This window comes from Hypanus sabinus, chromosome 3 (assembly GCF_030144855.1).
Source record: "Hypanus sabinus isolate sHypSab1 chromosome 3, sHypSab1.hap1, whole genome shotgun sequence".
Lineage (NCBI taxonomy): Eukaryota > Metazoa > Chordata > Chondrichthyes > Myliobatiformes > Dasyatidae > Hypanus > Hypanus sabinus.
The window spans coordinates 71763823-71777126 of NC_082708.1; the positions used below are offsets into that span (position 1 = coordinate 71763823).

The following is a 13304-nucleotide window of genomic DNA, read 5'->3' on the forward strand; positions in this document are numbered from 1 at the left end:
AACATCAACCATTTCTCCTTTGTCTATTCTGCTTGTTACTTCTTCAAAGAATTTCAATAGATTTGTCAGGCAAAATTTTCTCTTGAGGAAACCATGCTGACTAGGGACTAGTTTATCATGTTCCCTGTGACCTCATTCTTAATATTGATTCCAACATCTTCCCAACCACTGTAGTCAGACTACCTGGCCTATAGTTTCTTCTGCCTCTCTCCCTTCTTGGAGTGATATTTCCCATTTTCCAGTCTTCCAGAGCCATTCCAAAATTTAGTGATTCTTGAAAATCATTATTAATCCCTCCATGAGTATCTTCAGACGCTTTTCCAGAACTCTGAGGTGTGCACCATCTGTTCCAGGTGACTAATCTCACCTCAGACCTTTCAATTTCCCAAGATCCTTTTCTAATCATGATAACTTCACACACTTCTTGCCCCCTGACATCTGGAGCTTCCACTGTTCTGCTAGTGTCTTCCACAGTGAAGACTGGTGCAAAAAACTTATCCAGTTCATCCACTATTTTGTTGTCCCCCATTACTACTGCTCCAGCATCGTTTTCCAGTGGTCTGATATCCACTCTTGCCTCTCTTTTATACTTTATGTATCTGAAGAAACTTCTGGTATCCTCTTTAATATTATTGGCTGGCTTACTTTCACAATCCATTGCTACCTTCATAACAACTTTTTTAGTTTCCTTCTGTTGGTTTTTAAAAGCTTCCTAATCTGTTAACTTCCCTCTAATCTTTGCCTTTGGCTTTTATGTTGGCTTTGACTTGTTAGCTATGGTTGTGTCATCTTTCCTTTAGAATGCTTCTTCCTCTTTGGGATGTATCTTGTGCCTTCTGAATTGCTTCCAGAAATTCCAGCCAATGCTCCTCTGCCATCATCACTATTCTGTCCTCCTTCATCCTCTGGGATTTCTTGAGCACAAGCATTTGAAGTCTGCGACTGATCATTATAACAGCTTCTATGTAAGCTTTAGCTTGTTTTTTTCAATTCAGTTGTCTTTGAATTACTGCAACCTTGCAGGGAGGAGAATAACTAACTCTGGATGGTTCTGTACTCTTCTATTTTCTATGGACTTTAATTGAAGCAGTAACCAGGAGTTGTTAATTTCGCCCAAATTCATAACCCCAGCTAGAAACCAGCTCATAGAGTCTATACTGACCATGATGCCCACTCATCTCCTGTTATTTTCACCTTAAAAAGTGGGAATTTTAAAACAATCCAACATAAAATGATTTTTAGACCCTTGGAGATAGTTAAGTTATTATTATATTTCAGTGCGCTATCGAACTTAGTTGCAACTTTTCACAAAGCATAATGTTTTATCATCAGGAGCATTTCCCAAACAGTTCAAATCCCAGGTATTTCACAGGTTATGCTGGATAAATCTCTGATAGGGCACTCTGGAGGGGAAAGCAGAGAATCTTTGTGGTTCTCCACATTTAGAAGAAGCTGTGTACTCCTTAGGTTGTGTCATATTATTTCTATTATTAAGACAACTACTGATAGTGTCACCTAGTTCTCCTCAATAATTTCTGGCCTGTGCTGGAAGACCTTTGAAATGTGTACCTTCACATATTGCTGATCTGTAATGTCCCTGGCCTTAGCTCCACCTGTAAGTACACTAATCTCCTGATGCCTGATATTCCTAACCCTGGCATCAACCACACACCCAGATTACTTTCTAGACCCTGCCTCTGACAAATCTACCCATGTTTCGGATCCCAAGTGTTCCTAACTGGGCAACGTGAAACAACATCAAATGCAATCTGCCTCATGGCAAACAGGATGCACAGGCAAGGAATTTGAAGAAAAGGGATATGTTACTAACGCTCTCTGTAATATGTGGCCAATCTCATAAATGTATAGATCCATGGACAGCAAGTCAATGAATAATGACTTTGCATTTAACAATTCAGATTAGATAGGATTGCCATTAAAGTAACCCACAGACCTGTTTTTGCTTATTGAAGGCCTGAGGTGGCATCCAATTTGTGGTAACTGGCAACCAATTCCAGAAAAACAAAATCAATGGAATAAATTTACCCCATTAAGATCTGCAAAGCAAGAACATAAAATATAGGAGCAGGAGTCGGCCATCTGGCCAGTCAAATCTGCTCTGCCATTTAATAAAGTTGTGGTTGATCTGGCCGTGAACTCAGCTAGCTCCCTTTTCCCCGTAAATCCTTCATTTCTCTGCTTTGCAAAAATTTGTTTAACTGTGTTTTAAATATATTTAATGAGATAGCCTTTAGTGCTTCCCTGAAAAAAAGAATTCCACTGATTCACTGCTTGAAAAGATGGTGTTCGTTCTGCTTCATAATTTCGTCTTCAAATCTGGTTATTTCTGTTTTCTGAAATTTGCTTTGATCTATTTTAACGCTAGTCTTTCGAACTATTTCGCTCTTAATGCCTCAATTTCTAAAAGAAACTCTTCTCCTTTGGTTGAAAATCAAACCTTTAGGGCTAAGCTCAATGACCCAATCTTTAGTACTGCAGTAGAACAGCCAGCCAAGGCCTTAGTATTATACCATAGTAGAAAGCAGTCCTTTGTGTTCACATTCACTTCTCTGCACTTTAAATGGAATTGAACCTGGAAACACTGATAGTTACAAAATAGACAGACTGCCGTATTTCTCAACATCTGAGTACACTCAGCAACTCACTTAGTTCATTGTGCTTTATTTCCTGGCATTGTGTAGGGAAGAATACTGCTGGCTCTTATAGCTACCGCTGAGAAACCTAAAGTCCCACAGCACCAGATTCAAGAACGGCTACTTTCCTTCAACCATTTGGTTCTTGAGGCATCCAACAAAAGCCAAATCACTAGATTTTTAGCAACAATGTGACCAATTTGATCACATTGCACAAAAATGGACCTTCGTTTCAATTGTATTCTATTCTGTGAAAAATTGCGTATAATTTTTTTAATGTTTTTCTTGTGAATGCTAAGTGCCTGTGATGCTGTGATAAGGTTTTCATTTCACCCGTTCATACATGTCCTTGTGCATACAACAATAAGCTCAACTTTGATCTTTTAAAACTTTAAAAGCTTAGGAAAAAAAGGGAGAGGGAATTCAGCACATTGCACAGGAATTTGGGCCAATGCCTCTTAATGGTGGTATCTAGTAGTGCAGAAAGTAAGAAGGAAAATAAAAATCAAGGAACATTGATAGTTTGCACTAGATTGGTTTTAAAATATACTAAGAACATAAGCAAGTAAAAATAAACTAAAATTACTCATCTTATCTTGTTATCTATCTTCAAGTGATAGTACTGTACTTACAACAAAGAGCCCAAGAATGCCCGGTCTTTGTTGTAAACTAGGTGGATTGCTGCTGTTAATTGACATTTTCTTTTAATTTACAGATTCCTTTGATGCCTATTACCCTGGTACACCATTTTGTCTATTAGAACAAAATGGATATCTATATGAACAGGGTTCTTATGAAGAGGTTGAACTGTGTCATGCACATTTTCTATTAAATAGAGAAGAAACTGATGCAAGTGAAGAAGGTACCTTTCTGTCTGACTTTTCACTGATAGCAAGAGTTAAATGAAAATTGAGTTCTGCTCTGTATAGGGGGATGTGGTCTGGGAAAATTACTTCTATTAATGAGAGATTCAAGATGTGTTCTTGAAATTGAAGTTCGGTTTATATCAATAACTTGCAAATGCTCCGTTTATTTCTTTTAGACTTCTAAGTTTAGATAAACTGACAGCATAAATGAGTGTTCTTTTGAACTCACTGTTCTCTTGTGAACATAGATTGAAATCCCCAGTGCCTTACAGAACAGCACGACAATACATTTCAAAGAAATCAATGCATTACAGGTCTCCTTTGAGTACCTAAAGAAAGATATTGCATTGTTCTCCTCTTTCTTGACACTTCCCAGACACTGAAATTTTTTAGAAGTCCATTTAGCCTTTGTGTTACATAACAAACACATAGAATAGTGGTGCATAACGAAGTTAGAAAAATGTAAATAATCAGGTAATACATTTTAAAGCAATACAAATGTAGAGAAAATAATGCCACTACCTATATTTTAAGTTAAGCACATAAAAAATATAACACTTCTTTTTTCTAGGTAAAGAGCTACTTTCCAGCCACCCTCCTCAGGAACTCTTCAGGGCTCCGAAATTTGAAATGCGAGATTCAGAAGAAGTAGCAACAGGAAATGTTTTGCAGCGCTTAATTCAGGAGCATTTAAGGTATGGGAATCCAAATGAGAACATGAACTTACTGGCAATACAACAGCAAGCCACGGGGAGTGCAGGACCATCCAACGGCATTGGGAGCACGCACTCTTCAACAGAAAACCTTGTTCAGGAAGATCTACAAATGGTCCACCAGTCAGCACGCCAAGAACCTCAAGGGCAAGAGCATCAGGTGGACAACACTGTGATGGAGAAGCAGGCTCAACTCACTATAGTGCAGCAAAATATTGATGAGCTACCAACCTATGAGGAAGCCAAAGCACAGTCTCAGTTCTTCAGAGGACAGCAGCATACAACTGTTCCTCCTGGTTTATATGTTACTGGAGCCACCAGTCAGAAAGCAAAAACTGAGGGGCGACCTACAGTCAACCGAGTAAGCTCTGGGCAGGTGCACAAAGATGAAGCACTGAAAGAACTTAAACAAGGTCATGTTCGTTCACTTAGTGAGAGGTTAATGCAACTTTCTCTGGAGCGGAATGGTGTAAAGTCACATCCTGCTGTCTCAACCAACAATATTCCTTCCCAACAAAGTAACAAAGTCTTCAAGAATGGGGGACAACCATCTCCACAGACCCCCACAAAAGGAGTAGATTCAAGAGGTCCACCTCCAGAATACCCATTTAAAGTCAGGCAGATATTTTCAACACTTAATCAATCTCAAGAGCTTGGGCACTTCTACAATGATGCTCCCTCAGGAATTCTTCAGGAATTGCCAAAACCATATACTGGCACTCTTGCCATTAGACAGGAGGCAACCATCCTACGATATCAATCACCACCAGAATATGGGTCGGCTAGGTAATAACAGTTCTGCTTGCACTTTTTGCAAAAATGCATGTTACACAGAAGAAATTGTGGAAGTATAATGTTAGATTCCTTATGATGTGTACAGATTAGTTTACTCTGGGGTTGTTTTCCTGTTTTTACGAGCATTTTTAGGAATAGTATCAGCTGTATGAGACTTTGATCCTAACCTTGTGCACACTTCACAAATTCAAAGATGGGTTTCATGAGAATTTTGGTCCATTTAAAATGTGAGCATTCATTTATGGAATTTTGACCTTTCAAGTTTCTGTCATGCTTGTAAAGAACATTTCGATTTATGTTCTGAATTCTCTGGTCGTGTATTCCCAGTGAAGACTATGCTCTGAAAGGTTGGATCAAAGGATGGTTTGCATCACTGCTGTGCCACTTCGTCGATCTGCGGTGCCTACATGCGTCACATGCGCACGCTATACCGATAGGTTGTGAGACTCTTGAATTTGCACTTGCAGAACATGGATACCTCTAGATTTAAAAAAAAGCAGTAGGAAGAATGGCAGTGTGGCGGTCAGCATAATGCTATTTCAGTGCCAGCAACCTGGGTTTAGTTCCACCTCTGTCTGTAAGGAATTTGTACTTTCCTCAGAGACTGCATGGATTTCCTCCGGGTGGTCCAGTTCCCTCCCATATTCCAATGATCTAGGGGTTCGTAGATTGATTGGTCGCATGGGTGTAATTGGGCGGCATGGGCTCATTGAGCATGTTACTGTGCCATATCTCTAAATAATGAATAAATAGAAGAACTCTACATTTCAAGTACTATTTGCAGAGTCAAATGCATGGGCATCTCTTCTGATATAGGGTTTCAACCTGAACCTTCAACCATCCTTTGCCCCATATATGTTGCTTGCCCTATTGAGTTCTCGCAGTACTGTCACTGATGAAAATAACGATGGATATAATTTGGAATGATACATTAAAATCATCACACAAGAATAATTTTGCTTTTTTCCCTCTCATCATAAGCCTGAAGTTAACATTAGTTTTCTCTACAAGCTATGTTCAATTAATTTTGGAGGTCACTTCTATCTCCATTTTCATTCAGTGGTACAGTTTAGTTATATAGTACACTAGGTATAATATTTTCTGGCTTTTATACTGACTTTGGAAGTTAAATTACTGGCATTTCAGCTCACTGGGTCTATTGGAAAAGATTCTGCACTTCCTAAGTTCAGCAGTTCCCTCCCGTTGGATAATCCTCTGATATTTGCCATTATCTGGGACAGGTGTGGTGAATCTATGGCACGTGTGCCCTGTGTAAGTTTGTTGGCACGTGGTACGCAGTACCATCCCTTGATTCTTTAAACCCCAGTCATAATAAAAAAGATGATTATCTTTACTACCAAATTAAGCAGCAAGTGACTTTTTTTACAACCTGAGATCAATGAGATGTCTTCACAAGAAAGATTTCACGCTGGTTTGACTGGATGGGTTGTGAGATCATCTGAAGTTGGATAATACATTTTGCTATCCCTGCAGACCTGATCTGCACATTGATATTTTGGATTGTAAACAGTTACAATCTCAATACTACTTAAAAACAATGTTTTTGTTCAATTGTCTTTTTAAAAGATTAATGTTAGTAATTTTGACAAGTTTTCTAAAATGCTTCAGTTATTTCAGTCTGTCTCTGTTGTACTATTATTAATAATTGTAAAACAGTGAATACACATAAGTAAGAGGACTCCTCCCTTTTCCTTAAAAAAGCCATAAGTATTGTTAGGTATTCATTAATCAATGATAATCTCTGCTCAAAATTACCACAACAGGTGAGAGAATATTTTAAGAAGATTATTGCCAATTTGGGTACACCCTCTCAAAATGGTTCACCACTCCTGATTTCTGGGATATCATCTCTATCTATACTTCTCCATCATTGGTTCAAACTAGTAGACAATGCTTAGTTATAGCTGTGGAAATTGGGTGCTGTAAGAAGAATGTTGAGCTCCGGTGTTCTCAACTGCACTTGTCTGTGTCCTGTTGACCCCGTTTGCTTACATTTGGTAACGTGCAGGAAATGGCTGCAGGACAATATCAATTACTTTCTAATTTTATGTTCTTAATAGTTTTGTCTGTCAGTGGCAACTTCGCTTAAACTTATGAAAAGTAGCAACTGTGTTTACATTAAGAGTTGGCATATTTTTTAAATGAGCAAAGGGAGTTAATTGTGTACTTCTTGTGAGTCCTAACGATATGAGAGGCATTTGTTAGAATGAGGTAAGAGTAGGGAGAAAACTAGCAAGGAGGGAAAGCAATTTGCTGGTCAGATGCATACTGAAGGAGGTGAAAAGATTTGAAGGTGGGAGGACAATATTCTTTCAAGTAGCAGTTCAATTTCACAATGTTCAATAATGTTTCTCTGGAGAAAGTTAATGCATTTCATTGGTGTACCATTTAATTTAAAGTGGTGCTGGGTTCTTTCATTCTTCATCCAGTATGCCACACACTTTAACTAATTACAGTAGAACTTATCAGTAAACTGGTCACATTGCTGGTTTGAGTTCTACCAAGGCATTATGAGGAAAGACCATGGTCTAGTGCCCACCCATCACTGGACACTGAAAAGTTGGGTGCTGTATAATAACCTCTCAAAATTTATCACTGATCCCATGTTTAGGAAAGAAAAATGATGTGAGGTAAATATTATAAGCAAATGTAAATATAAGATGCAGTGAATGACTACAGAAGAATGCCCCACATTGCTCAATTGTAATTGTTATGAATAAAGTATTTTTTGTGGTGAGGGAAACAGAAGTTTGAATGGAGCCTCAGTATTGTCAGGTGTATTAGTGATCTCAGGCTAAGTTTGCAGACTTTGAAATCCAAAAGCGGGGCAATCCTGGTGGAACTCAGTACTGTTACATTGCAAATAATGAGGAGCCCAGTTTAAAACTTGACTGTAAGGGAAGATTGTCCTTGAGAATCCACGCTCCCACTGAAATCAGTGCATAAAAGTTGGCAGTTCGACACACTAGTAAATGTTATTATTTCACCAGCAATAGGTTTCAAAAGGTACATTTAATGTCAGTGAAATGCATACAATATACATCCTGAAATTTTTTTCTTTGCAGACATCCACAAAAACAGAGGAGTGTCCCAAAGAATGAATGACAGTTAAATGTTAGAACTCCAAAGAGCCCCCCCCCCCCAGCTCCCCCCTCCCACCCACAAGCAACAGCAAGGCAACAACCTCCCCCGCCTCACCAGCAAAAACAAAACATCAGCACCCTCCACCGAGCACTCAAGCATGCAGCAAAGCATCAATAAAGACACAGACTTGCAGTACCCCAAAGACTACTCAGTCACTCAGTCATTCAACATACCACAGGCTCTTGCTCTCTCCCTAATAAGGGGAAAAGAAGTGTCTCTTATATTTTGTCTTCATATTTTCTTAATCATCTAAACCATAAAGATTCAGAAATGTCAATATCATTCAGTCTTGGTTTGTTAACTTCCAGACAGCATTTATAGCTGTGAAATCCTATATCTCAGAAGTATATGTTTAATTTCAGCCTGTAGCAACAGCAAACAAACTTACCTACCCACCAGTCGTATTCTCAGCCAGATATTTTTAGAAATTTTACAGTAAAATAATTACTAATCATATCAGATTTATTGCTTAAGTCGTGTTAATTTTGTACTTGGAAATAGCCTGTTTGTGTCTGCATGATTTTATGCCTCTTCTTGCAGAATTCTTGAAGACACACTGCTGTGATTTCCCCATAATATGCCTTTCCACTCAAATAATGCACGGCAATGCAGAACAATATTCAGCTTAAAAAGAGGTGCCAGCAAACTTTATAAATCAACTAGCTGTGTGATTTTGAAATCACTCAAAAATAGAATAATGTCAATATTCAAAGGTAGTTTATAAGAATATAGTACACCACTGTGTTACTGAGATATCAGTGAACATAAGCCCACAGAGTTTATGTTACAAAGGAGCCACTATTTGGCGAATAGTTATGTCATTTTTGCTGTGGAAATTTCCAGTAGATTGAGTGAAATGCAGTAGCAAGTCAAAATACTCTAGCAATGCTGGGACTAATGTGTTGCAAACTTAAAAATTTGGCATGCAGCCATAGTTTGCTGGGCTGACCATTCTAAACACTATCCTAAAGAAACAGAAAATGTTCTGTTCTCCCATCTTTGTTCCTCAGTGCAAGTACAAATAATCCAATTGTTCAGTAGTTCTATAGCAAAGTCTAATCAATGTTCTGGATAACTCCCTCAAGAAAGGGAGAAAAAAATCTTGCAATGAATTATTTGGCTTTCCAGTGATTCATTTTAAAAATGTCTCCCAGAAGATTTGCAATACATTTGAATTTTAAATAAGCTGCTTAAGTACTTTATAAAAAAAATTAGTGATGTAGAATAAAAGACAGGATATTTTGGAAAGACAAGGTTGATTTCGATATTGGTTGGCCCTTAACTAGAAGAATTTCTTAGATTTTGGGTGCAGCTGTTTGAATTATATGAAAACCAAATCCACAAGAAATTTGAAGATGCAAAGACCATTTGTATCTAGAATATTCTTTTTCTCCATTTTCATTTTTTGCAAAGATATTTTTGTAGTGAGTGGAAAAAAAAAGCTTAAACCAATGAAAAATACAGATTGAGAAATGAACTGAATAATGTATGGAATTGTGTGCCAGCAGGAACATAAACTAGTGGTTCATTTTGTTTAAAAAAAAGTATATAAATGGCCAACTGAAGACTTGTTTTCAGAAGATTTATTTAGAAGCAGTGTTTACAAATGACAAGAGATTTCATGAGCTCCAACACTGGGTCTGGCATGGTGCATCCTGTAACATGAGCTCACTAGTGACCCTAGTTGTAAGTTAGGTTTTGTACATACCGTGCCTATAAAACAAATTCACCCATCTGGGAGTTTCCTTGTTTTATTGTTTTACAACATTGAATCACAGTGGATTTAATTTGGCTATTTTGACACTGATCAACAGAAAAAGACTCTTTCATGTTAAAGTGAAAACATCTCTACGTAAGTGATCTAAATTAATTACAAATATAAAACACAATGTAATTGACTGCATAAGTATTCACCCCCTTCAAGCCACTATTTAGTGATGAATTGGCATGTTGTATTAAAGGGGGTGACTACTTATGCCATCAATAATTTTGTGTTTTATATTTGTAATTGATGTAGATTACTTGGTATAGAGATCTGTTTCACATTGCCATGAAAGTGTCTTTTTCTGTTGATCAGTGCCTTTTTTTAAAAAAGCCAAATTAAATTTACTGTGATTCAATGTTGTAAAACACTATAACATGAAAACTTCTGGGGATGGGGCGGGGAGAAATACTTCTTATAGACACTGTAGTTGTGGAGCTATACAGCACAGATACAGGCCCTTCAGACCAGCGAATCTATATGCCAACCGTGGTGCCCACCCAGTTAGTCCCAATGTCCTGTACTTGGTTCATTATTCTTCTTAAATTCTGCCCCTCCATGAACCTATCCAACTGCTTGTTAAATGGTACTATTGTACCTGCCTTAACCACTTGTGGCAGCTTGTTTCATATACTCACCATCCGCTGCATGAAAAAGTTGCCCCTCGGGTCCCTTTTAAGTCTTCCCCTTTAGCTGCTGGAATATACAAGCATGGGGCATAGATTTAGAGAGATCTATACCGCATGGTGGCATGTTTGAGCAACTGAGCTTGACTTGACTGGTATACTTGATCATTGAGCCCCTCTTTCTGGGGGTGGGTAGAGAGGTGGATTTAGTGGTTAAAATTTTTATAGGAATAAGCAGGAAAGGCAATTTTTTAAACAATGAATCCTGTCATATTACAGGGAACATTGAAGTCCCAATAAGGAATGAGGTGAAGGAGAGCTAGCAAACTGGACCTTACTGTGCTTTATGTGAATCGGTGAACATGATAGTTAAGTTGTAGAATTTGGATTTTGTCGTTATTCTGACTAATCTGAAAGTTTGAACCTGACAATCCTATCAAGTGAAATTTACCAAATGGATTCAATAGACATCAAAATGTAATACCAGATTGCAATGGATCAAGTGGTCAACAGCTTGGTCAAAGTGGGAGGTTTTAAGGAGTATCATACTGGAATAATGGTGGAAAGCTTTTGGAATGGAATTCCAGAGGTTCTTTGCCACATAGACATCACCATCCAGATGTCCTGAGACCTTAAAGTGTGATGCAGCTAGATGCAATATAAAGCGAGCCATTTCATGCACTTGTATTAATTTTATCTTTATTGTGATACTTGCTTTGTTTTACTAGGCAATGCCAGGCATTTTGTCAACCACAGCCATTGCAGCACCACAGCCCCATGTCTTCCCAGAGCTCACTGGAAAAAAATCAGTTGCAGCTTGCAACAATCCAACCTGTTTCTCCCCAGCCACAGCCAGCATCTGCCTCAAACCAACAATTTTCTGTTGACGCTGTTTCAATTGTGGCACGTGCACAGCAGATGGTGGAGATGTTATCAGAGGAAAACCGAGCCCTGCGCCAGGAGTTGGATGGTTTTTGTGAGAAAACTGCAAAGCTACAAAAGGTACTTTGGTTCCTTTGTTCTTTCACATTAACAACCAGCCAAGTCTCAAAGGTAGTTCATTGTTAAGGTATTTGTAGCAGTTGCTAGCCATATGAGTTAATCTGTTATATAGCCAATTTCTAAAAGCAACATAACTACCGCCATTAGCCCGAAGGAACAGATAATTAAAAGCTGCATATCAAGAAACTAGAGCCTAAACATGTTATGATTTTAGGAATGTTTTCAAGAATAAACCATGTTACATCAAAATCTACTGAACAGAACCCCGATGTTGAACACTACTCAAGAGGAATAAGCATAACCAAGTGTGACAGTATCTTGGCTGAGATGCTGTACTCAGTATTTTTCAGTAACAACTGATCATTCTATTCTATTACTTAATCCATTACTATTTCAAGGCTATTTGGCGCTTTCTCAGTATATCCAGTCATTTTTTTTTCACTGTGGTTGATGTACACATGTGGTTTTCAAAAAACAATCTGCTAGAGGGTCAACTGTGACGGGAGATAGACAAGTTGATTGATGTTTTGGGCTGAGATCCTTCATCTGGGCTGAAAGTACAGGAGGGAGTTAGCAACCCACAGCTACCAAGGCTACACCACCACCCACCCTTCCCTTAATAAGGAGGCCGTTCCTTTCTCATAGTTTCTCCATCTCTGCTGCACCTGCTTTTGAGGTAGGGCCTTCCGCTCCAGTGCATCTGTGATAACCTCTTTTTTTTTTTGAGGAAGTATGGCTCTTCCCTGCATCTGGAGCCCTCACCCACCTCCCCTCCATTACCTATACTTCCCTTCTACTCTCGCCCCACCGCTGCCCAGACAGAGAGAGTTTCCTTGGTCTTTGCCTTTCACTGCATGAACCTCTCTAAACAGTGCATCACTCTTAAGAATTTCCACCAGTTGCAATGTAATACCACTGCCAGCTGCGTCCTTCCTTCACCATTCCCTTCTGCTTTCTCTCCATGACTCCCTGGTTCACTCATCCCTTACCTTCCCATAAACTTACCCCTACAACCAGAGGAGTGACACATGTACTACACCTCTTTGCTTATCACCATTCAGGGATCTAACAGCCCTTACATGCATCTTGTCTGTTGCATTCTGTGCTCTTGAGTTGGCCTCCTCTGAATCAGTGACACCAAGCATAGACTCACCAAGCACCACAGTGACCATCAGAAGTTGACTGTTGCAAGCCATTTTAATTCCATTCCCATGCTGGCATGTTGGTCTTCAGCCTCCTGCATTGCCAGTGTGAGGCCAAACACGAACTGGAATAACAGAGCCTTGTATTCCACCTGCGAGGTCAACAGCGTTTCAATGTGAATATTGAATTCTGCAATTTCAGGTAAACTGCTTCATCTCTGTCATTTTATCTCTCCTTTCGATGAACCCAGGTCCTCTCACACACCCTTCTTTTCAAATACACCCCTAGCCCCTATCACCAACTTCATTCCCCTCCCCTAGCTACTCCACCTTGTCATCACCCACATACTCTTGCCACTGGATCCCCTCTCGCCCCGTTCCCATTTGTTCACCTTCCCTCCTTGTATTTGGTTCCACTCTTCACCTTCCTTTCTTAGCAGATTCCATGATCTTCAGCCTTATACCTCCACCTGTTACTTCCTTGCCTTCCCACTCCCATTGGACTCCATCTGTCAATCTGGCCCTTCCCCCTCATTACACCTAGTGCTTGCCAGAACTTGTCCCACCCTTTCCCTTAAC

General features: G+C 39.1%; 1 protein-coding gene across 3 annotated transcripts in view; it reads left to right on the forward strand.

Moving 5' to 3' along the window:
* The window catches only part of amotl1 (angiomotin like 1), a 110778-nt gene that overhangs the window by 19478 nt on the left and 77996 nt on the right, over nt 1–13304 (forward strand). For all 3 annotated transcript variants that reach the window (XM_059964633.1, XM_059964634.1, XM_059964632.1), the window contains exons 2-4: nt 3370–3516; nt 4092–5019; nt 11310–11583. In XM_059964633.1, the coding sequence (XP_059820616.1) occupies nt 3370–3516; nt 4092–5019; nt 11310–11583 (1349 nt within the window). The remainder of the gene's footprint in view (nt 1–3369; nt 3517–4091; nt 5020–11309; nt 11584–13304) is intronic.